At 61.4% G+C, this 24,063-nt stretch overlaps 2 protein-coding genes across 2 annotated transcripts; both read right to left on the reverse strand.

The window, feature by feature from the left end:
* Window positions 1–7,687: 7,687 nt before the first annotated feature.
* Window positions 7,688–10,932, reverse strand: LOC138110628 (regulator of cell cycle RGCC-like). The gene is made up of 5 exons (XM_069015771.1): window positions 10,877–10,932; window positions 10,132–10,287; window positions 9,525–9,605; window positions 9,168–9,230; window positions 7,688–8,223 (listed from the first exon to the last, which is right to left on the reverse strand). Exons 2-5 carry the CDS (start codon window positions 10,283–10,285, stop codon window positions 8,216–8,218), a joined length of 306 nt encoding a protein of 101 aa, XP_068871872.1. The 5' UTR covers window positions 10,286–10,287; window positions 10,877–10,932; the 3' UTR covers window positions 7,688–8,215.
* A 1,070-nt stretch (window positions 10,933–12,002) lies between these two features.
* ARHGAP36 (Rho GTPase activating protein 36) lies at window positions 12,003–23,296 on the reverse strand. The gene is made up of 11 exons (XM_069014968.1): window positions 23,162–23,296; window positions 20,769–20,938; window positions 19,080–19,142; window positions 17,859–18,115; window positions 17,127–17,322; window positions 16,534–16,589; window positions 16,241–16,391; window positions 15,625–15,773; window positions 15,088–15,258; window positions 14,780–14,877; window positions 12,003–13,984 (listed from the first exon to the last, which is right to left on the reverse strand). The coding sequence occupies exons 2-11, from the start codon at window positions 20,881–20,883 to the stop codon at window positions 13,846–13,848; spliced, it is 1,395 nt and encodes a 464-aa protein (XP_068871069.1). The 5' UTR covers window positions 20,884–20,938; window positions 23,162–23,296; the 3' UTR covers window positions 12,003–13,845.
* Between the last annotated feature and the right edge of the window lie 767 nt (window positions 23,297–24,063).

Below are 24,063 nucleotides of genomic sequence, written 5' to 3' on the forward strand. Positions count from 1 at the left end.
CGGAAGGGGCGGGGCGAGCGGAGCGCGTGACGCGCCGAGGCCACGCCCCCGCGGGCACGGGCGGCCCCGCCGGCGCCATCTTGGGTGAGGGCAGCGGGCTCGGAAAGCGGCAGCGCCCGGTTCCGCACGGCGCGGCCGAGGGGGGCACCGGCACCGGCACCGGCACCGGCACCGGCACCGGCACCGGCAGCGGCACCGGCAGCCGCTCCGGGCCCTGCCCTGCCCTATCCGCTCCGTCCCATCGCCGGCACCCAACCTCGGACTCCCCCACTGTCCAGCCTCAGGCCTGGCCCCCAGCAGAGACTCCGCATCACTGACCCCCCACATGGCTGCTGACCCCCCATCGCTGACCCCACATCGCTGACCTCCATCACTGACCCCCCAACTTTGACCCTCGTCACCAGCCTCTCCAGAAAAGACCCCCACCAATGACCCCCACCGCTGACCCGTCCCCGGTCCCCGGGCGGGCTCCATCCCCCCGTTTCCGCAGAGGGCCGGTCTGGAGGAGGAGCACGCAGCCCCACCAGCAGAGCCCACCCTGTGCCCCCAGTGTCGCCAGTGTCCCCAGTGCCCCCAGTGTCCCCAGTGTCCCCAGTGTCCCCAGTATCCCCAGTGCTCCCGGTGTCCCCAGTGCCCCCAGTGTCCCCAGTGCCCCCGGCGTCCCCGGTGTCCCCAGTGTCCCCGGCGTCCCCAGTGTTCCCGGTGTCCCCAGTGCCCCCGGTGTCCCCCGTGCCCCCAGTGCCCCCAGTGTCCCCGGTGTCCCCAGTGCCCCCGGTGTCCCCGGTGTCCCCAGTGTCCCCAGTGCCCCCAGTGCCCCCAGTGCCCCCGGTGTCCCCGGTGTCCCCCGTGCCCCCAGTGCCCCCAGTGTCCCCGGTGTCCCCAGTGCCCCCGGTGTCCCCGGTGTCCCCAGTGTCCCCAGTGCCCCCAGTGCCCCCAGTGCCCCCGGTGTCCCCGGTGTCCCCGGTATCCCCAGTGTCCCCAGTGTCCCCAGTGTTCCCGGTGTCCCCGGTGTCCCCGGTATCCCCAGTGTCCCCAGTGTCCCCAGTGTTCCCGGTGTCCCCGGTGTCCCCAGTGCCCCCAGTGCCCCCGGTGTTCCCGGTGTCCCCGGTGTCCCCAGCCGCGGTGCTGGCGGTCACTAGAGGGCAGCAGCATCCCGGTGTCCCCAGTGCCCCCGGTGTCCCCGGTGTCCCCAGTGTCCCCAGTGCCCCCAGTGCCCCCAGTGCCCCCGGTGTCCCCGGTGTCCCCGGTATCCCCAGTGTCCCCAGTGTCCCCAGTGTTCCCGGTGTCCCCGGTGTCCCCGGTATCCCCAGTGTCCCCAGTGTCCCCAGTGTTCCCGGTGTCCCCGGTGTCCCCAGTGCCCCCAGTGCCCCCGGTGTTCCCGGTGTCCCCGGTGTCCCCAGCCGCGGTGCTGGCGGTCACTAGAGGGCAGCAGCATCCCGGAGCTCCCGTTATCCCGCCTGTCCTCGGGGACGTCTCCTCCTCCTCCTCCTCGTCCCATGGGGACTGGCTCAAAAGCCGCTGGTTTCTCCTCCAGGTCTGGAAGCGTGGCCGGTCCCTGCTGGGAGACAGCCCAGAGGAGCAGGGAGCCCTGCAGTGCTCACAGAACCATGGGATTTTGGGGAAAAGCCTTCCACGAGCCCAGCACTGCCCAGGCCACCACTGCCCCATGTCCCCAAGTGCTGTTAAACCCCTCCAGGGATGGGGACTCCACCCCTGCCCTGGGCAGCTGTGCCATGGCTGGACAGCCCTTTCCAAGAAGGAATGTTCCCAATATCCCACCTAAACCGTCCCTGGCACAATTTGAGGCGTTTCCTTTTGTCCTGCCAGTTGTTACCTGGGAGAAGTAGTCCCCACCCGGCTCCACCCTCCCCCCAGGGAATTGTAGGGAGCAAAGAGGTCCCTCCTGAGCCTCCTTTTCTGCAGGCTGAGCCCCCCCAGCCCCCTCAGCCAGGACTGAGCTGCTCCATGGGAGGAACACAGACCCCATCCCCAGTTTCCTGCCCATTGTTTTCCATGCTCAGGAGCACCACCAGAAGGAAGAACAAACCCCCCTGGCTGGATGGGGAGCCCAGCCCCATCCCAGCAAGGCACGGCCAGCCCCAGGCTGGTCCCAGCCTGCCGGGAAGCCGCTTTGTTCAGGGAAACAGGAAGCCCTGAAATAGCAGAAGCTGGAAACACGTGGCCGGGGAGAGCTGGGAGCATCCAGTGTCCCCCCAGCTCTCCTGCACAGGCCCTTGGCATCATTCCAGGATGAACCCACTGCCCTCTGCCTCTACTGCTATGGCACATCCTCGTCTTCCACCCACCTCATCCCAGCAGAACCCATTCCTGAAAGCTCTGGGCCACCCTGGATCCAGCACCCCACTTGGAGAGGGCACCCAGGGGAGACGTGCTGCTCTCCCTGCTGCTCCCCCTCTTCCCAGGCTGGGATAAACCAGGGCAATCCTCAGGAAGGAAACAACCAACTCCTGGCCCAGCCCCTACTGCAACTGTGCCAGGCCAGAGCTGCTGTCCCAGAGCGGTCAGGGAGACCCAGAATTGGGGCTGAGCTGACCACAGCGAGGGCAGGGAGGAAGGAGGGAGGGAGGGATGCTCCGGACCATGCAAGGCTGCAGGGATGAGCAGGAGGACGCTTCATCTCCCTGGGCTCAGCACAGCAACACACACCTGGGTGTGCCAGCAACACACACCCAGCGTCGGTCACCCAGGGGCTGACAGCTGGAATGCTGCTGGAGCTGGCAGAGAGCCAGGAATAATGGGTTCAGTCAGACAGAGGGCAGGGATGGATGCGATATCCCTCCTGGGAGGGTGGGCAGGCCCTGGCACAGGGTGCCCAGAGCAGCTGGGGCTGCCCCTGGATCCCTGGCAGTGCCCAAGGCCAAGGCTGGACATTGGGGCTGGGAGCAGCCTGGGACAGTGGGAGGTGTCCCTGCCCAGGGCAGGGGGTGGGATTGGATCTTTAAGGTCCCTCCCAACCCAAACTAGTTTTGGATTCCATGAACACATCCCAAAAAACGCAAATATCACAGCCAAATGGGAAAAGAGCTGAGCTTCACAATGGAAACATTCCCCACAGCAGTTGGACAGGCAGGCCACAGAGACCTGTGGGACACAGTGAGTTAGGAGCCTGGGGCTGGGCATCATGTTCCCAAACACAAAGAATTACACGGGAAAAGCTGATATTCCAGGTCCAAAGATCATTGCCGGAGCAATCTGCTGGCCTCTGGGCGCAGAAATCAGGGGATTATGGCGAGGAGGGTATTTGCAGGCTCAGCCCCTGCCTGAATGGAGGCTTGGAGCCAGGGAATGGTGACACAGGGCTGGATTCTCCTGGTGTTGGATTAATTAGTTCAATTCTGAAAAGCCAGCAGGGAGCCTGGCCCGCTTCAGCCGCTGCTCCTGAGCTCGCCCCGATCCGGCCCATGCTCAGGAACATCAGTCCAAGGGTTTTGTCCGGGATGGGAATGGGGCTCAAGCTGTTAGGACAGCTCCTGATGGGGCAGAGGGTGGCAGGAGAAAGCTCAGGGGCAGGATGACTTTTCCTTGCTCCATCCCTGCCCCAGCGCTGAGCCAGGCTCCTTCAGCCCCGCGGCACGTGCGGCTCATCCCTGCCCGCTCCCAAGGGACAGGGCCAGGGGAGCAGAACAATCCTGGGAAGTGACCGGGCAGGGGGGGACACGAGGGGACAGGATGCTGTGCTGGCCACCGCCACCGGCATTGTCTCTTTGGATACCTGCGGGATGAAGTCAGAGGCTGAGCAGGGAGCAGCGGCCAGAGGAAAACACCAAACCCCTGATCACAGGTGCCTGCCACACTCTGAGCCTCACCGAGGGCTGGGGGAGGCTGTGTCCCATCCATGGGGGCTGGTATCCCTGGGAGGGGGAACTCTCCTGTCCCCTGGGCAGCTGGAGGACACATGGACACTCCCCAGGGACATCAGGACTCGGTGAAGTCCCAGCACTGCTGAGGATCCTACCAGCCCTGGGGTGTAGCAGCAGCCCCTGGCAAACCCAAAAGGGCCCAAATTCTCCCTTTCCTGTAAACGTGGAAGGATCCCTCCATGCTCCCAGGGCTGGAGCCAGGCTGGGAGAGATGGGGGTGCTCACCTGGAGAAAAGAAAGTTTCAGGGGCACCTCAGAGCCCCTGGCAGGGCCTAAAGGGGCTCCAGGAGAGCTGCAGAGGGACTGGGGACAAGGCCACAGAGGGACAGGACACAGGGAATGGCTTCCCAGTGCTAGAGGGCAGGGATGGATGGGAGATTGGGAAGGAATTGTTCCCTGGGAGGGTGGGCAGGCAGGGTGTGGCAGAGCAGCTGTGGCTGCCCCTGGATCCCTGGCAGTGCCCAAGGCCAGGCTGGACATTGGGGCTTGGAGCAGCCTGGGACAGTGGAAGGTGCCCCTGCCCATGGCAGGGGTGGGATGGGATGGGCTTCAATGTCCCTTTTAACCTAAACTATTCTACAATCCCACAAAAACACGTGAGGGGGCTTTACAGCACAGAAAGCCTGTGACATCCCTGGGATTAGGCTGTCTCCCAAAATAGTTACAGCCTCTTCCACCATCATAACCAGACTGTCTGGGCAGCCGGGGACTTCCCTTCCCCAGAGAGCTGAGGTTCCTCTCCAAATCACAGAGTGGCAACAGCTTCTTCTAGGGGAGCTCTGGTGACTCTTCCTGCCCCCTCAGTGGCTGGGGAGATCCTTCCAGGGGGGAGCAGCTTCACTGAGGAACATCACACCCGGGCAGGGTGAGGAGCTCCTCCAGCTCCATCAGCCCCAGGCACAGGCAGAGGCCCTGGCATTGCACAGAGCTCCTGCCTTGAGGGACCCTCCTCCCTCCCTCTTTCCTGGGGATATGAGAGAGGGAAAGGCAGGGAGATAGGGGCAACCCCTGCCCAGAGGTGGTCCCTACAGTGGTGCCCACCATGCAGTACGGGAAGGAGGTGACTGGCTGCCAGCCAGGGCCACCTCCACTAAAGCTGTCACCTCCCTGTCCCAGCACGTCCCTCTGGGTCCCCAGGAGATCTGCTCCAAGCCAGAGCTGCATCCCCCAGCCTGGGAGAGGGGCTCACTGGGGACCATGGGAGAAAGTGTGTGGGACCCCGTGCCCACGTGGGCCCCAAAAGAGCCGGGTTTGTGGCAGGCCTGTGCAGCCGCCCCGCTCGGGTTACCCACTTCCCGCTGCCGGCGCTTCCCAGAAAACACTCGGGGGCCCGCTGGGGACCGCAGCAGGGAGCAGTGACAGCCTCGCTGGTGGCCCCGTGCAGCACCACAGCCCCACTCCAGCCTGGCCAGGGCGGGCTGGGATGCTTTTCCTGCTGTGGGGAGCAGGGCCTTGGGGAGGAACTGCCTGTGCTGCAGGATGTGCGAGTTAGCGCTGATTGATTTTGCAGCAGCTCCACAGCACATGCAGGGCTACAGACCCTGCAACCCACAGAGCCTGCAACCCACGGACCCTGTAACCCACAGAGCCTCTGACCCACGGACCCTGCAACTCACAGAGCCTCTGACCCACGGACCCTGCAACCCACAGAGCCTCTGACCTATGGAGCCTGCAACCCACAGACCCTGCAACCCACGGACCCTGCAACCCACAGACTCCTCAGCCCCCCACACCCCTCAGCCTCATACCCCCCTGAGTGTGGAGGGAGGTCAGGGGTCTTCCCAGGCTGCACAACAGCCCTTGGACAACTGTCCCTGCATGGGTCAGTGGATGTCAAAACCCCCATCTCAGTGCCACCCTGGTGTGTCCCCAAGCTCTTCCTGGGGTTCTATCCATCCCCTGTCCCTGCAGAAGAGCCCCTGTGCCCCCAGGGAGCTGCTTCAGCAATGTGCAGAAGCCACAGAACTGTGGGATCATTTAGGTGGGAAAAGCCCTCCAAGACCATCGAGTCCCCCAGCACTGCCGAAGTCACCACTAATCCATGTCCCCAGATGCCACATCCACGTGGTTTTTGAACATTTCCAGGGGTGGGGATTCCACCACTGCCCTGGGAAGCCCGGCATGGAGGTTTGGGATGATCTGCTGTCAGCACAGGCTGGGCAGGACAGGGCTGGCACTAGGTCCTCTGTCACCCCACACACTGAACTGGCACTGTGGGGTGCCCAGTGACACCCCCTGAACCCCCCAGCCCCGACCCAAGCAGATGCTGAGATCTGTGTCACTGGGGCGGGAGAGGAACAGCTCAGCCATGGGACACGGGCAGCTCCCACGCAGCCAGCCCGATCCCGAGGAGCCCGGGGTGACACCCCAACCTGCTCCTGGCAACCCCCACAACAAACAAAGCCCCGCAGCGTCACCAGAGCTGTGCTGTGGCTGCGGGGGTTATCGGCCTCTGCAGATTTGGGGCTGGAAAATATTTCTTTCTGTAGCTTGGCAACATTTGCCATTGCTGTGGGGGCGGAAGGGGGCGAAGGGGACCTGGGGACAGTGACAGCCCGAGCATCGCTGTGACCCATCGGGTAACTGTGCTGGGTGTGGTGGGTTTAAAGGCCCTTCCCACACAGGCTGAGGAGAAGCCGGTGATGCCCAGGGGCAGAACGGGACCGTGGGTGGAACAAACAGCAGAGTCAGAGCAAGACAGCGAGGGCAAAACGCTGAGTGCAGTGACTCAGAGGGGAAAAACGCCCTCGGTGACAGGGGGGTTGCTGCCATCAGCACAGCGGGGACAGTCCCCGCACCACTCTGGCCCCAGGGATGGGGGCTGTGTGTCCCACAGAGCATCGTGGGCAGATCCCTGAGTGTCACAGACATCTCTGAGTGTCACAGACATCCCTGAGCGTCACCACCTTGGCACACACTCACCTCCATCTCCGGGCTGCCCCTCGGGGTCCGCTTGGGACGGGCATCAGTGGTCACATCACACGGCAAGGGGACAGCAACAGCCCAAAGCGTCCCCTCGCCTGCCCTGCCCAGCGTTCTGGGGCTGCCACCCTCCTGCTGGGTCTGGGATCCGCGTGTGCCCAGAGCCTGCTGCGGCAGCACCGAGCCCTGGCGCTGGCAGCGGGGTGCCCAACGTCCTCCTGTCAGCACCCACGGGCCAGGGCCGAGGGAAGAGCCTGGAACTGGCCATTTGCTGCTCGGACAAGTTGCAGCAGAGCCGCACGTGATCCTGCTCCAGGAGGAGAGCACAGGGAGAGGGGCGACGAGCAGAGCCGCAGGTTCCTCTTCTGTTATCCCGGTGCTCAGGGTGGCACCTCCCGGGGATGGGAAACCCCCGGGGGAAAGACAGGGGGGGAATCCCGGCGGGACCCATCAAACCACTCAATAGCCAAAGCTCACTCGGAGCCCAGATGGCAGAGGGCTGCAAACCCACATCCCGGGGGCCTGGTTCCTGGGGCCGCTGCCAGGGGCAGTATCCAGAGGAAGGGGCGCCAGGGCAGCTCCCTGTGGGAGCAGGACCCCCGGAGCAGTGTCATCCACCCCAGCAGGATGATCGGCAGTGGCCCCTCTCCCTGAGCACATGGAGAAAGGGACGGACTCTGCACCTCTCCCACCCCACAGTGTCCCAGCACCAGGGGGAAGGGAGGACGAGGGATTCCTGATTATTCCTCCTCAGCCAGGCATGTGCTGCTGAGCTTGCTTCCCTGAGGTCTCCCCCTTCTCCAGCGCCAGCTCCACCAGCTGGAAGCCCCAGGGCATCCCTGCTCCCACCCCTGCCAAAGGGAGTAAGATGGACACAGACAAGCAGAGGTTTAAAATCCTGTTCACAGAAACACGTCCCCTCTGTACAGCACAGAACATCTTTTTTACAGTATTTACAGCAGCAGTGGGGCAGAGGCATGGGGGGGACAGGGAGGGGCCCGATTTGGGGCTCCCCATGCAAAGCAAAGGGTCAGCAGTGGCAGATGCCACCAAGGAACAGGGCTTCCTGGCCTGGGGGGACACCGAGGTCACGCTGACACCCTGCAAGCTGATCTTCCCAAAAATCACTGTGGGGGCTTCAACAGCGGCCCAGACTCCCCCCAAACCCCTCGGTCCCAGGAGCCACCAGACCCCGCGCAGGGCAGGGCCCGCTGCCTGCCCAGGGCTGTGCTCTCTTGGCGCTGGCAGGGCCTGGCCACCATCGTCCCACGGCCAGATCCGTCCCCAGTGCCCGTCCCTGTCCCCGGCGCGGCCCAGGAGCCGTCCCCACCCCAGCCAGGGGTGCAGAAGCAGAGGCAGCATCAGGGAGACTCAGGGCTGGGGCTGCTCCTCGCCAGACTCCAAGGCACGGCTCACATCTCTGCAGGACAGTACAGAAGATGGTGACACTCTGCAGGGTTGCAGCAGGAATTCTGGGCAGGGGGTCAGCTCTGGTGCCCTGCCTGCCTCCCTCCCTCCCAGCACGGCTGGGGCCTGCAGAGGAACACCTCCCACCAGCCACCTCATTTCGGACACCAGGGATGGGAACAGATACCAGAACTGTGCCTTCACAGTCTGCGTGGGGGGAAGTACTTTTTAATCGGGTTCTCTCTGCCTCCAGCCTGTCATGCAGGGCCCCTGTGAGAGGAAGTGGCTTCTGCCTCAGTTTCCCCAGCAAAGCAGCCAAACTCTCCAGAGCTGCTGCCAGAGACACCCAGCACAGCTTCACCCCCTCTCCCAGGGACACCCCCGGGCTCTTATCAGGAGGGAAACAACTGGAGGAGGCGAGCACGACCCACAGGCTGGGACTGCCCTCTCTGCCACCACACAGACCCACTCTCCTCCCTCCTCATGGGGTGTTCCCACAGGGTTAGGATATACCCCCCAAGTAAAGAGCAGCCTCTGAAGCAGCAGCTGGAGGGAGGATGCGGGCAGAGGGCCACAGGTCCCCGTGCATCTTCCCAAAAACATCAGCAGCTCTGCAGGTTGTGCTGCTGGGCTTCACTGCAAGGACCAACCTGGCCTCCATGCCCCCAGTCCCCTCTCCCAGGCACCAGCACTCCACCTCATCTGGGGAAACTGAGGCAGCAGAGGGGAAAGACACTTAAGCCATGGAATTTCTTCCCAAGCTGAAAGAGCTTGAAGAGGGAGGTGACATCCACGAGCCCCTCCCCAGAAGAAAAGATGGAAGGGTTCCACCACTGCAGCCAAAATCAAGTCCCAAGCCCCCTGCAGGGACCCCCAGGCAGAGGAGGTGCTGGCCAGGCTGTGCCAGCCCAGGTGTCCCACCCATGGGACGTGCAGGGGTCAAGGCTGGGCACGTACCCTCCAAGGCTTTATCCAGGTCTGCGATGAACTCCTCCAGCTCCTGCGTGTCTCCAAGCTTTGCTAGTGGGGAAAAACACGGTCAGCTCTTCCCATTTCCCCTCTCCCTGAGGAGAGGAAAGACCCCAACCTGACACAGCTGCTCCAGCTGTTTCTGTCCCAGCCAGTCCAGCCTCGACTGGGAAAATCCCAATCCAGCTTCTGCCTCTTCCAGGCTCCCGCCAGGACAGCCGGGCTCATTCCCAGCCTGTAGGGCCCCACTGGCACCCCCCTATCCAGGGCTGCCTGTCACTGCCAAGGCAAGTCGAGCATGGAGAAGGAAGCCCTGCAAACCCTTCTGGATGGGGCCAGGCTCACCTTTGGTGGGAAAGGTGTCAGCTGGGGTGTTGAGGTGCTCCTCACTGGAGTTGAGGCTGCTTCCCGGGGATGTGCTGGCACCTGCGGACACAGAGCATCAGTCACTGGCCCTGGGCACAGGCACCTGATGAACACTTTGCAGGAACAGGGCCCGATCACGCCCATGGCACAGGGTGGCACATTCTTGGAGACCCCATCTGCTCCTCCCCTGCTTCTGGGAATGCTTGGAAAAATGGAACTGAGTTTCTTTGTCAGGTCAAAGAGCACCAGAGGTTGTCTGGGCACAGTTATGAGGCCAGGGTTGTTACAGGGAACTGGGTCCCTCCAAGCTCCTGGTTATCCCAAGCTTCTCCTGCAGCAGCCAGCCTGGCATAAGGAGCCCTGGTAGATATTGGCAGGTCCTGGGCAAGTATCCAGCGGTCATCCTCCCAGATTGCTCATCCAGCCCACCACAGATGAGTCAGGCAGCATCAGCAGGAAGATTTTTTCATGGAGGAACCACAGAGCTCCCACCCTGACAGACACCATCCTGCCCCAGGGCTCCTCATCCCCCACCCCTGGAGTCCCTCTCCAGCTCATGGATGCCGTCCCCCAGCCCTGGACTCACTCTCCAGCTCATCGATGCCGCTGTCGTACACGCTCTGTCCCGTTTTCCTCTTCAGCTCCTCCAGGTGCTGCTGGTACTGACTTGCAGGGCCCCGGTCAAAGTCTTCCATGACCTCGTCAAACTCCCTCAGCAGCTCACTGAGCTCCTCAGCCATCGCTGGGGGCAACACAGGGATGTTGTGGTGCCCACCGGGCAGGCAGGGCCAGCAAGAGCCTCCTGGGAGCAGCCCAGGCTGGGATGGGACAGAGCCAGGCTCCAGGTCCCGTCTCTGCAGGCAGTGGCCAGCTCTGGTCCGAGCACATCCAGCTCCTCGGACAGCTCAGCCTTTCCTCCAGCTCAACCCATAGCTGAGCCTGGGGCCCGACCCAGTAAGATCCTAAGTAAGGTCCTACACAGACTTGATAGAATCCCAGAATGGTTTGGGTGGGAAGGGATCTTAAAGTTCATCCCATCCCACCCCTGCCACAGGCAGGGACACCTTACACTGTCCCAGGCTGCCCCAACCCCTGTCCAACCTCATCTGGAACATTCCCAGGGATCCAGGGGCAGCCACAGCTGCTCTGGGCAGCCTGGCGGCACACGGAGGGAGCGGAGCGGGGCACAACCCCCGGCCGGGACAGTGCGGGAGCCGCGGGCTCCATCCCGCTCCCGGGGTGCCCGGAGGTTGCGGGGGGACACAGGAGCGGAGCCCCTGCGGGCGGGGGGTTCCGAGGAGGCGGCGTCCCTGGTTCGGTTCGGCACTCACCGGCTGCTCGGCTCCCTGCGCTCCGGTCCCGGCGGCAGCAGCAGCTCCCGGTGCCGGTGCCGCGGGTTTTGGCCCCGCACCGGGGGCGGGGCTCAGGAGGCTCCGCCCGCCAGCGGCCGCGCGGTCCGGGGGTCCCGGGGAGTCCCGGGGAGTCCCGGGGTCACCCCCCTGACCCCAAACCACCCCTCCGGCCCAGTGGGACCCTGCCCGCTCCCCACAAACCCCGCACAGGAGCTGGCACACGGGGCCCGGGCTCGGCTCCCGGGGAACGAGCGACGAACGGGCTCAAGTTGTGCCAGGCGAGGGTCGGGTTGGGTATTGGGGAAAATTCCTTCGTGGAAAGGGCTGTCCAGCCCTGGCACAGCTGCCCAGGGCCGGGGTGGAGTCACCAACCCTGGGGGGATTTAAAAGCTGCGTGGATATGGCACGTGGGGACAGGGGTTAGGGTGGACTGTAGGTGCTGTGGTTGGACTTGGTGGTCTTGGGGGGCTTTTCCAACCTCAACGATTCCACGGTTCTCTCCCACCGGTTTCCCAGAGAGCTGTCAAGCCCAGAGCTGTGTCTGGGCACTGCCCTGGATCCTGGTCAGCAGCGCGAGGGAGACACAGGGGTTTATAAAAAGATGAGCAGGGGCTCTGCTTTCTTTGCTGTTGGCTCTAAACTCACTCAGGAATCGGAGCAGCCGATCCCACTCCTGCAGATCCCCTGCTGTACCCCTCGCACAAGCCCTAGGCCTGGCTCTGCCTGTGAATCCCCACCGGTGCTGAGGGGCTCGTGCTAAAAACCACTCCCCAAACAGCAGTGACCCCCTAAATATTAACCACCCCCAAACGGGGACCAGCTCCCGAGAGCCACCAGCCCCAACAACAGCAGACACCCCCAAGCATTCACCAGCCCCAGCAGCAGCAGCCCCTCCTGTGCCCTCACTGGGGATCAGGAAAGACCAAGACAGAAACTCCCCGATTGTTTCTGAGGTGACCCCCAAGGCCTGCAGGGGCAAAGAGCCCCGGAGAACAGAACCCGGAGCGCGACAAAAGCCAACCGGAGCGGAGCCAAGGCTCCATGAATGAGCTTCGCCACCGACTGGGGAGGGGGTTTATTTCGTGAGGCTGGAACAGAACAGCTCCGAGCCAGCCCTGCGTGTCCAGCAGCGCCGGGGCGGCTCCGGGGCGGGCGGGGGCTCTGCGGCGGCGGGAGGAGGCCGCGGCCAGGCCGGTGCCGGGCTGCCCTCAAGCGGAGTTTCCAGCAATGTCCCACACGCACTGCCGGGGATAAACACCCTGCAGACACGTTTGTGGGGCGGCAGTTAAACAGAGGAAGCTGGCGCTTCCCAGCGAGCTCCCCGTGCCCCCTCGCCGGTGCTGGGAACGTGAAATTCAACAGGACTTTTCCTGCAAAGAGCTGCCTCCTGTGTCAGCGCCCCTGCCCCGTCCTAGAGTCATGGAATCACAGAACGGCTTGGGTGGGAGGGGACCTTAAAGTCCATCCAGTTCCACCCCCTGCCATGGGCAGGGACACCTCCCACTGTCCCAGGCTGCTCCCAGCCCCAGTGTCCAGCCTGGCCTTGGGCACTGCCAGGGATCCAGGGGCAGCCCCAGCTGCTCTGGGCACCCTGTGCCAGGGCCTGCCCACCCTAGGAAGGAATTTGAGAGTCTGGGGGCTGCTCTTGCAGCGGGCACAGTCCCACCCTGAGCAGTGGCTGGACACAGTGTTGGTTTCACAGCTGACACTCGACTGTGCCGGTGGCCTCTGGAACCTTCCGCGGCCTCGTGGTGTCCCAAATTTATCTGCTCCTCCAGACTCAACAGCTCTGCTGCTCTCTGGAGCTTATCAGCTCCCAGGGGGTCTCACCAGCTATCTCACAGCACAAGCTCCTCCGGGAAATGCTTCCCCACCCATCCCAACTGTACCCATCTGCAGGGAAGGGACCTTTGCAGAAAAAGAGCCCAGCCCTGAGCAGGGCGCCTGAGAAGGTCTGGGTGCCTTCAGACCAGGGCTGGGTGCAGGCTGTGGTGGAATGTGGAACATGGAATCTCTCCTCCCTCTCAGGCAGCAACGTGGAAAGGCTCATCCAGTCCTTCATGATCCCCTCAGAGCTACCAGATGTGCCCAAAGCCGTGGCTCTGTGATGGGACCATTCCAGCAGCCCAAAGCTTCCTGGGGCGCTGGCTCCAGCTGCAATTCCCTGTTCCACCCCTCGCAGAAGGATTTGGGTTGGAAGGGACCTTAAAGATCATCTACAACCATGGGATATGATCCATGCACGAGCTCTGGACGTGAACGTAGGAAAACCTGCATGGAGTGAACAAGTGATGGAGCTTCAGCCCTTTAAACACCCCCTCCCTCCCTGTGCTGTGGTTCTGCCAATCATTCCAGCCTGGGTGTGTTTGCAGAAGTGCTGTTTTACCCCCAAAAGTGCCCTGCTGTGGTTGCCTCATCCCTGGAAATGTCCAAGGCCACAGGGCCGGGCTGGATGGGGCTTGGAGCAGCCTGGTCCAGTGGAAGGTGTCCCTGCCTGTGCCAGGGCTCTCTGCCCTCACGGGGAAGAATTTCTCCCAGTATCCCATCTAGCCCTGCCCTCTGGCAGTGGGCAGCCCTGTGTCCTGTCCCTCCAGGCCCTTACAAAAGCATTTGGGTACATGGATAAGGTCCCTCTCAGCCTTCTCCAGGCTGAAGAGTCCCAGCTCCCTCAGCCTTTCCTCCCAAGAGGGATGCTCCAGTGCCCTCAGCTCTAGGGATGGAAACCCAATCCCCAAAGTCCTGTGAGGAAGGAGGGGGCAGGGAGGGCTGTGCTGAGGGCACAGCAGCCTTTGGGCCTGCAGGGAGGAGGTGACAGCCTGGCAGCTGAGCCCCGAGCACAGCTCTGCCCCCACGGCACAGGCGCAGGGGCTGCCCCCAAAGCGAGGCAGGGACTGGGTTTTGCTGGGAAAAGCTGCCTGGTTTTGTCCAGAGGGGCTGGCCAGGGCTCGCTAGATGCCGACATCCAGGTTTAGGAAGGAGACGTTGCTGTACAGCTCCGAGGAGACCGAGCCTCGCTCCATGCTGCGTGTCCAGCCGGGCAGTGCGGACAGAGCGGGGTCCTCCCCAGGATCCTCACGCTCTGGGCTCCTAAGGAAACAAAAAGAGGCAGAGATGCTGTCTGCAAATGCTTCTATTGCCTGCTGCACTCCCAAACGGGCTCCAGCAGTGATCCCAAAGGTCCCAAAGGCTGCCATCTCCAGACAGCCCTGAAAGAAAGGTGAAGGCAGACAAGAAGCTGTGGCACAGATGGGTTGGAAGGGACTTTGGAGACCATCTAGTCCATGGGCAGGGACACCTTCCACTAGACCAGGTTACTCCAAGCCCCATCCAAACTGGTATGGAAGTGGCCTGTGGTCCAGGAAAACCCTTCCCACGGGACAATTCGTGCTTGCTGAAGGTGCCGTGGTGGACCCAGCTCATGGGACACGAGATCCTTTTAGCCACCCAACCACAGGGAAGGGCACGAGCTCCAGTTCTGAGCCCTGCTGTCCCACCTTGCACCCGAAATGTGGGCATAGGGACAGAGCTGGCAGCCACCCACAGACACACGGGGCAGGCAAAAACTGCATGGAAACGTGGACATGGAGGATGGAGGAGAAGGCCGGTGATGGAGCAGGCATCAGCGTGTGACAGCAAGAGGCAGCAGCAGGGGAGGGGCTGGACAGGAGCCGTGTGGATACTGAGAGCTCTGGAGAGAGCTGGCACAGGCTGGGGAGGAAACAGGGAGAACTGGGAGCTCAGAGGGATGGGAACACTGGGGTGGGAAGGGCTTTTGCTGGGGAGCTCCTGGCCAGAAGCAGTGTAGGAAGGAGAAATCTGCAGGACGATGAGCAGGGTGCGCTGTCCTTGTCCCCGCGCCCTGAGGAGCCCCTGGGCACTTACGGCACGTCGGGGAACTTCCTGCGCAGCAGGTACTCGATGACATCGGGGTCTGTCTGGAACAGCCTCCTCAGGACGTCACACTGCATTTCTGGAGAGACCTGGGGAGACACAGCCACGTCACTCGAGGGGCCCCTCTTGGCAGGAGGCTGAGCAGAGACAGCCGAGGGCACTGGAAGGGCTCCAGGATGAGATGTGGTCACAGGCCCAGCGTGTTGGTGTCACACCCCACACACCTCTCCCCTGCTACTCTTGGAAGAGTTCAGAGGGAAGGAGGGCCCAGAGGAGCCGCCCTGAGGAGCCCCACGTACCATGAACAGGGAGTGGTGGTGCTCGATGAGCCTCTGGAGCACCAGGATTATGGCAGCACTGTCCTCAAAGTTCAGGGCACCAGCATCTTTCTCTCCAGGCTTCTCCTTCTGCAGGATGTTGGGACCAAAGACTGTAGCCAGGTTGGAAGCTGTCATTTTATTCCCAGGGATCTACAGGGAAGCACAACAGGAACCTGTGGACTGTGGATGTACTGGCATGGGATGTCCCAGGATACCCTCACGCACCCCAGGGCAGGAACACAAGGGCAAGGTGAGGGCGAGATGTTGGTCTGGGTCCAGTTAGGTCCTCTCTGAGCTGGTGGCAGGGCCAGCACAAAGGGTTTGAGGTGCTGGAGCACACACTCATCCCATTCCCACCTGCCTCACCCTCCCACCTTTTCCAACCTCAGGGATCCCGAGATTCCCTGAAGGATTTGTTTTTTCCCAAAGGCTTCACCCAGGCTTGCAGCTGCTCAGTTCCAGCCGCAGCAGCCCGAGCGCCCTTTCCCCGTGCAGCTCTCCCTGGATCAGCCTTACCTCGCGGCCCTCGGGGTCCCGGGAGCTCTCAGCATGCCGGGCCACCTCGCCCAGGAAGCGCAGGAGCCGGAGCAGGGTGTCACTGTGGCACGGGGGCAGCAGGAACAGCAGCAGCTGCAGCGTGTCCAGCTGTGCCGGCCCCTCCATGGCTGGGCAGAGGGCAGCGGTCAGTGGGGCTCCCAGCCCAGCAGGCACCTCCAGCCCTCCTCCACGTGTGTGGGAATGAGCCAGGCTGCTGTCCCACCCTTCATCCCACGGGATGGGGAACCCAGCAAGGGCTGAGGATACTGGATATTGCACAGCCCCAGTCAGATTGTCCTGGACCAGAGGGATTTTTATAATCCAGTTTTTAAGAAACCAAACCAAGCCCCCACCAAACCCACAGATGACAGTAACTGCAGGTGTCAGTGCCAGACAACACAACACCCACCCCATCGCTGTCCAGAGGCTTTGGAAAAGAAGGGTGGTGAGGAAGGATCCGTTCCTGGCAGAGTCCAAAGTCAGGTTGGACAGGACTGGGAGCAACCTGACCTAGTGAGAGGTGCCCACGAGATTTAAGGTGCCCCCAGCACAAATCCTCCTGCGACTGCGCAGGCTCTGCCCCACAGGTACTCACTGGCTGTGCTGAGGAAGGCGCCGTAGAGCTCCCTGGGGATCAGGGGATCTGGCATATCCCGCAGAAACTCTTTGAGCAGAGCAGCCACATCATGAACACTTTGATGCTCATCCAAGAAAACATCCAGCCCTTGGTCAAACTCTTCCCTCAGCTTGGAGATGGAAGAAATGAGGAGGAGGAAAATCACAGTTGGTTCTGGTCTGTTTTAGACCTCTCCACACCAGTGTCAGCTCTATCCATCCCCATCTCCTGACAAGGCACAGCCAGAGGATGCAGAGAGTGTCTCCCTTTACCTGCTGGACTCTTTTCTTGGAGCTCCCAACGCGGAAGATGCCGACTGTGTGGAGCCCTGGGGGACAGACAGGTTAGTGCTGTGCCTTCCCACAGCTCCCTGCCACCCTGACTGCTCCTGGGAGCACCTCGGCACCGTGGCAGGGCTCCTCCTGCATGGCTCTCCCTTCTCCAGGCAGTGAGGAAAAGGAAAGGCTGTGGAGCCATGAAATTTCCTTGGGCTGTCTGCGGGAAGGGAGGAGATCTCATCCCTACAGTCACTGTGAGTGAAGGCTGGATGTGCAGCAGGAGTTAAGGCCCCAGGAGATGGTCACTGGCACACACAGTGACATTCCCCTCTCAGTGACATTCCCCTCTCAGTGACATTCCCCTCTGGCGCTGCATCCAGCCCAGGGCACTCTCCACAGGAGGCTTTTTGGGAGATGCCCTACCCAGGACTCACAGGATCATTAAGGCTGGAAAACCTCCAAGACCATTGAGTCCGACCTTCGGGTGACTCCCACGATGCCCACTAAACCAGGCGCCTCCTCCCACCCTGGGGGTGCCCAGGCCAGGATGTCCCAGTGACCACACCGGGAGCTTTTCCAGCCCTTACCGTGCATCTCAAGGTGAGTGCAGCACCTGTCCACGATCCGTGGCACCTGCCAGCTGATGGGGTTCAGGCTCAGCGGCTTCTTCTTGCCCCGGCTCCTGCGAGGGTCCAGCTCGTGCGGGTGTGAGAGCTGCAGTGCCTCCAGCAGCTCGGACGTGTTGTCACTCAGGTCTGTGATGGAATCCACGGACATGGCCCCCTGCGATGGGGCAGAGGGGGTTTGCAGGTGGCAGGAATGACCCCACAGAACCATCACTGCCGCGATCTCAGGGGCTTCTGGGAAAGGACAGCATCCAGTGCCACCCCTGCCACGGGCAGGAACACCTTCCACCGTCCTGGGGAGCTCCCAGCCCCAATGTCCAGCCTGGCCTTGGACACTGCCAGGGATCCAGGGGCAGCCACAGCTGCTCTGGGCACCCTGTGCCAGGGCCTGCCCACCCTCACAGGGAACAATTCCTTCCCCGTATCTCATCTCTCCCTGCCCTCTGGACCCTTAAATGTCCCCTGGTAACCTCAGCTCCGTAAGAGCTGCGCTAGTGAAAGCCTCCCACTCCTCAGAGTCCATCTCTGAGGGGACTGGGGGCATCACCCTTTCCCTGAGGACAGACTGGGATCGGCCCAGCCTGGGACACAACCGACTCAGTCAGTAAGAAAAGATCCCGGAAAATCCCATTTATCACTGAATTCAGACCCCCCATCCCAGAGCACCACCCCAGCCCATTTTGGGGACCATACCCTCCGCTGGCTCCAGGAGCTCTTGTCCAGAAGCGCTGGGGACAGAGGCTCCTCTGGGAAGCCCCCGTCGGGTGCCCGGATGCAGCTGGTGCCCGTTCCCAATCTCCGCTGCCTCTGAGCCCGGAATCTCGTCACCGTGGCCTCCACCTCCAGGCAGAGCCGGCGGCTCTTCCCCACGGCCTCCTGCAGCTGCCGGCAGGCGCGGTCGTTGGCGATGACCTGGGGGAGTGGGACCCCGAAGGTGTGGGGAGAGCAGTCTGGGGAAACACGGGAGGGAGGGAAGGAGGGAAAGGCATCGCCGCTGAGGGAGCTGCTCTGTGCAGCCCAGTGTTCCTGCCCCTGGGAGCACCTGGAGCCGGTGGTGCATTCCCAAGGAGCCAGGCAAGCCCAAAGGGAGCTGCTCCTCCTGGAGAGCAGGAAAGGTGTGCTGGGACCCCGGGTGCCAAAGAGACGAGCGGGGAGGGCATGGTGTGGGAAATGGGGTGCTGGAGGAAGAGGAACGAGACACCAAGGACAGCTGCTCTCAGCAGTGTGCTTGCTGGAGCCTGTCCCAGTTTCTCCTGGAATTTCTCCTTTCTTTAACTGGGTACAGCCCCATGAAGATGCTGTGGGGTCTATGAAGCAACAGCTTTATGAATCACTTTCCCAAATTCTAACCTCCAATTCTCTACAGAGTTTGCCTCGGCTACGTCTGCTCAAGAAAAGTCTCAGTATTGGTGGCATTTTTCCCAAATAACTGTCCCTGTCCACCCCCCTGGCAAGGAGGGCTCTCCTCACCCCCAGCCTCTGCACTGCCCTGGGGTTTCACACCCGGAGCAGAGCCACAAATCCATTTGGTAAAATAGGAGGCATCAATGTAAGTCGTTCCCTTGAGTGCTGGTGTGGGGAAGCTCATTCCCACCTGGCTCTGCTCTAGGGTTCTGTGTGCCCTGGGATTGTCACCGAGGTCCTTCAAGGGATGATAAAATAGAACTGGAAGCAGCAAGATTGGGGCAAAATGGGCAGAGAGACACATTTCCAGGTGTACAGCTCGGAAATGCAGGTTTGTATTCCACACATCTGTCTGTGCTTCCAGGCTTGATGGAGCTCGTGCCACCCCAGGAACAGCAGAACAACCTGGGATGAAGCATCCTGCTGGATTCGGGCACCTCCCACCCCACCAAAAATCACCAGTTCCCCTGAGAGCAGGGACCAAAGCAGGGTAGCAGAGAGGCTGCTCACCTTTCCTCTCCTTTGAGAAGCTCTCCAGCTTCTGCCGGATGGATTTAATGCCTTTGGAGCCATCTGCGAGGAGAAGGGCAAGGTTCAGCACCAGGATTTTGGGGCTGGTTCAGCACAGGCTCCCTGTCCCGCTGCAGCCTCCAGCCTGGGGACACTGCAGTGACAGCCACAGCCCCGAGGGGGTCCAGGAGTCCCCCGGGACACGTGGTGGGCAGCAGCTGGCCAGGGAGCAGCCCTGGAGATGGACATTCCCAGAGATGGGCACCGTCCTCCCCCAGTGAAGGGATGGAGGCACCATACGAGCAGTGTGGGCCAGAAAGGCTTTGGGGAATGTTTTATGGAGCACAAAGTTGTACAAAACACCATCACAAATCCCATCCTGCTCTGGAGCACTCCCACCTCACACATCCAGCGGCAGTGAACGGAGAATTCGGTCACTGCCCACCCTAAATCCTTCCAGGACACATCCCCCTGTTCTGGCTCATACTCCTCATTCCTGAGGAATTCTCTTCCTAGGAACAGCTTATTTCTACTTGTTTGGGTTATTTTGTAAGCCTTAGAGGAAAGCTCTGACAGCTGGAATGAGGAACATGAGTGTGGAAGCCAACATAAATTATCCAGCAGCACACTGACCAACCAGGAAGGAAATATTGGGGTCTGGGGTTGTTTTTGGCACTGCACTGGTCCCTAGAGAAGCTGCTGCTGCAGGGTGTCACTGCAAGTGGGATCACAACAGCCCGAAATAAAACAGAAAAGGAATCAGGATGTTTGTGGTCAGAGTCCTCCAGGGACTGGGGCTGCAGCCCTGGAACAACTGGGAGTTCTGGGAGGGAGAGGGGAGCTGTGCTGGACTCTTCATGAAGCCATTTCATGGCATGAAATCTTCGGAATATTAAGGGGAAACCAAACTCGGGTGTCCCCTCAGGTGCTTGGTGCTCGGTGTGAGGCTGGGCTTTGGGAGATGCTCCGTCCCTGGGAAAGGTTCCAGAGACCTGGGGCCTCCATCCTTGGGGCTGCTGTGAGGGGAAGGGGGGCTGGAGACCCCCAAGCTCCCTCTGCACCCCCCAGCCCCAGATCTGGTGAGCTGGGAGCATCCCCTGCCATGCTGGGACATGGCCCAGGGCAGAGGAGGCACATCAAGGGGGTAAGAAGTGAATTTGGGAAGGAGTCTGAGGAACCCCAGCTCTCTGGGTTTGCTGATGGGGGACACAGGCAGCCCTGGCAACCCTGACAGGGCCTCTGTGCTCGGTTCCTGTGGAGCTCCTAAACCGATCCACCCTCAATGTCCCAGTGCATTACCCACTGTCCCACAAGCCCCTTTCCAGCACTGGGACTTAGTGCTGGACGTGGATCCAATCAGCAAATCCCGTCCCATCCCAAGGGCACTCAGACAATCCCAGTGGAGCCCTCGCTGAGTTGTCACATCTGGTTTGGGTTTGGAGGGTCATGTTCTCACACTGCTGTGGACACGCAAACCCCTCCACAGGCTGATCAGGCCCTCGGGGCTCAGAACGAAGCAGGAATGAGAAATAAAACGGACCAAAAAGTGTCACAAATGTCTTTCCACAACCATCACCCCGGGCTGTGGTGCGGGGGTGAGCAGCATGAATGGCTCAGTCTCAGCCCCCCTCCCATCCTCTCCCTCCCCTCCCTCCTGTCCCATCCCCTCCCATCCTGTCCCTCCTGTACCTCTGTCCAGACTGAGGTGCCCCACGAGCAGCCTCTCCTGCAGCCAGAACAGCGCCAGCTCCTGCAGGCTGGCCCTCTCCAGCTCGGACAGGCTCTGCAGGGCCACGGGCTGCATCCCGGGGCCGGGGCCTGGCACAGGGGCCGAGCCAAAGGTCCTCTGGAAAACAGACCTGTGTGAAAGGAACACACGGCAGCGACACCGGCTTTAGGAGAGAAAGTGCCGGGAACAGCCCTGGGGGTCTTTGCAGGAGACACCTGTCCCTTTGTCACCTCTCCAAAGAGCCAGTGGGGCTGCAGATGCCCCAACCACATCATCTCACTTCAGCCTTCCAAGCAAAACCCTTGGAGGCATCAGGAGAAGAGACTTAGACTTGATATTGGGAAGGAATTCCTCCCTGTGAGGGTGGGGAGGCCCCGGCCCAGGGTGCCCAGAGCAGCTGTGTTTGCTCTGTCCCTGGAAGTGCCCATGGCCAGGCTGGATGAGGCTTGGAGCACCCTGGGATAGTGGAAGGTGTCCTTGCATGGAACGAGATGAGCTTTAAGGTCCCTCCCAACCCAAGCAGTTCCACAGTTCTGATTGATCTCTTTTAAATCACATGACCAGAGGTGCCAAAGCCCTTTACCCCGAGCACAGGCTGGACCACAGCCCCTGGACACAGCCTGGACACTCCATCCCCTGTCCCAGAGCTTTGGGGAGCCCTCCCTGTTGTGTGCAGGCTCTGGGAGAGCCCGCACAGGGAGCTGGTTCCTCACCCCATACTGACCTGGCTGCCTCCAGCCGGTGCCAGCTCCTCCTGGTGCCACCTGTGCCACCGCCCCAGCACCGGCACCGCCCGGCACGGTCCAAAGAGCAGCAGCAGCCCCAGAGGGAAGACAGGACGGAGGTCAGAGTACGGGCTCTGAAAGGAGCCTCCCCGAAGAGGCTTAAGGCAAGAATGAAAAATAAATGCCTGGAAGTGTCAAGGGATGAGGGTGAGACCCCCAGGAACGGGAGAGAGCTCCTTTGTCAGCCTCAGCCAGGGCTGCCGCCCCCTCCAGCCCCTGAGACTGGTTCCTTCTGGCCAGGTTTGAAATTCCAGTTTCTAAAGGTCTTTAGAAATTACATAAACTAAAGAAGAAAACAAATATAAAAGAGCTGTTCAGAGCTCCCTGTAAGGACACACTGAAAAGGGAATTCAGCTACATCACAGAATCCCACACTGGTTTGGGTTGGAAGAGACCTCAAAAACCATCCAGTGCCACCCCTGCCACGGGCAGGAACACCTTCCACCGTCCTTGGGAGCTCCCAGCCCCATCCAGCCTGGCCTTGGACACTGCCAGGGATCCAGGGGCAGCCACAGCTTCTCTGGGCACCCTGTGCCAGGGCCTGCCCACCCTTCCAGGGAACAATTCCTTCCCAATATCCCATCCAACCCTCCCCTCTGTCAACTTCAAGAGATGCAATGCAGGGATTTTTACAACTTCCATCCTGCTCCCCCGGGACAGCCCGGGGCCCGTGACTCCTTGGCTGTCCCCAGTGAGAGCATCTCCACATGCCAGGGACAGCTCCTGTGCCTCTGCTGCACCCGGAGCTCCCAGCAGGGCGGGAGCAGCTCTGCCGTGGATGGATGGATGGATGGATGGATGGATGGATGGATGGATGGATGGATGGATGGATAAACCCCCAGACACTGCAGGGAATTACCTTTGTGCAGGTGAAGCTCCACTCTCCAGCAGAGCCCACGGCCACAGCCCCTGCCTGAGCAGAGCCCTGGGAGTCATGGCTGCCATGGGGTGAGGAGCAGGAGGAGGAGGAATCCCAGTCAGGAGAGGGAGCAGCAGAGGGAAGGCAGGAAGGAAAGGCAGGAAGGAGAAGCCCGGACAAGCTGCTGCTTATCTGCCCAACCACAGGCACCACTCGAAGAGCGCCGTGACGTGCCACCACCACTGGCACTCCCAAAGCTCATCCTCCAGGAGTTAACCCCAAACACCTGCCCCTGCTTCTCACCCCGGGTGTGGATTTACATCCCTGGGAACAACTGAGATGGGGACCAGCACCTCCAACCCAGAGGCACAAGAGCAACGTGGGTGTCCCTGCAGGGGACAGGGATCAGCGATCCCTGCAGATCCCATGGGACAGGAGAACTCACTCAGCCTGAACAGGCCCTGGGGCTCCCCACAGGGAAGGAAATGCCAGCCCACAGTGGGGGCAAAGCCAGAGCCCCACAGAAATCCTCCTTTGGAGGGGATGCCAGAGCAGGAATCTCACTCAAAACAGGACCAGTGCTTTTTCAGGAAATCTCATGGGGAAAGCTCAGTCCAGCCCCCTCCATTCCCAAGGAGCAGTGGCTGCTCCCCCAGTTTCAGCAGCAGAGTTTCTCTCTTCCCTGCCGGAACAAAGGGCCCACATTTACCTTGCAGCAGGACCAGCAGCTCCTGGCTCTTCCTTTGGGATGAAGGTTTTCACAGCAGCGTCTCCTCAATGGCTCCAGGGGCCCTTCCCAGCCCACAGGCGGGAGGAGAAGTGGGGAAGTGATGGAAAGGAGCTGCCAGAGCTGAGGGGAGGAGAGAGGGGATGAGAATGTGAATTTTCTGCCAAAGAAATGAGAGCCAGAAACAGCGTGTGGAGAGAGGGCAGGGTTGGATGGAAGGAGCTGCGCTTCCCACGCTGGACACTGAGCCTTGGCAGGGATCGGCCATTGCTCAATCCCCTCCATCCTCGGCTTCCCCGCTCCCACCCGAGGGCGACCAGGACACCCCCGAAGCATCGGCTGTGCTGGCAGGTGAACCCTGCACTGGGAATGTGCTGGGAACGTGCTGCCTGGGCTGGCTCATGAGGGCCAGTGGATGGTTTCCACCTCAGCTCTCTGTGCAGACCCTCCTGGTGCTCCCTCATGGCATCTTCCCAGTGACTGAGTGTCCGGCGGGGGCTGGCACAGCCTGGGCACAGGGGTGCTCTCCACATCCAGGGTCCCTGTAGAGCTCTGGTGTTGAGGAGCTCACAGACCTGATCAGGTGGATCTACAACTCAGGTTGTTCCTGGAAGGTTACAGGCCTTGGAGAGCCTCCCAAACCTCCACCAACACCCAAAATTGGCACTTCCTTGCCCATTCCACAAGCCCTCGGGGGCCACAGCCAGGCTCCTGGCCCATGATCATGGAATGGTTTGGGTTGGAATGACCTTTAAGTTCATCTCATTCCACCCCTGCCATAGGCAGGGACACCTTCCCCTAATCCCAGGCTGCTCCAAGCCCTAGTGTCCAGCCTGGCCTTGGACACTGCCAGGGATCCAGGGGCAGCCACAGCTGCTCTGGGC

The sequence above is a fragment of the Aphelocoma coerulescens genome, chromosome 4A (assembly GCF_041296385.1).
Source record: "Aphelocoma coerulescens isolate FSJ_1873_10779 chromosome 4A, UR_Acoe_1.0, whole genome shotgun sequence".
In the NCBI taxonomy this organism is placed as follows: Eukaryota; Metazoa; Chordata; class Aves; order Passeriformes; family Corvidae; genus Aphelocoma; species Aphelocoma coerulescens.

Bases quoted from the DNA above. Each gene is read 5' to 3' on its own strand.
- LOC138110628 (XM_069015771.1), bottom strand. From the start codon at position 10,285: ATGGCTGAGGAGCTCAGTGAGCTGCTGAGGGAGTTTGACGAGGTCATG. The intron at 9,606-10,131 runs GTGAGTCCAGGG...CTGTGTCCGCAG, and splicing joins CGGCATCGATGAGCTGGAGA to GTGCCAGCACATCCCCGGGA. The intron at 9,231-9,524 runs GTGAGCCTGGCC...TTTCCCCACTAG, and splicing joins TGACACCTTTCCCACCAAAG to CAAAGCTTGGAGACACGCAG.
- ARHGAP36 (XM_069014968.1), bottom strand. From the start codon at position 20,883: ATGCAGCCCGTGGCCCTGCAGAGCCTGTCCGAGCTGGAGAGGGCCAGC. The intron at 16,392-16,533 runs GTAAAGGGAGAC...TCCATCTCCAAG, and splicing joins CCAAGAAAAGAGTCCAGCAG to CTGAGGGAAGAGTTTGACCA. The intron at 15,259-15,624 runs GTAAGGCTGATC...GCTTCCCTGTAG, and splicing joins GGGACCCCGAGGGCCGCGAG to ATCCCTGGGAATAAAATGAC.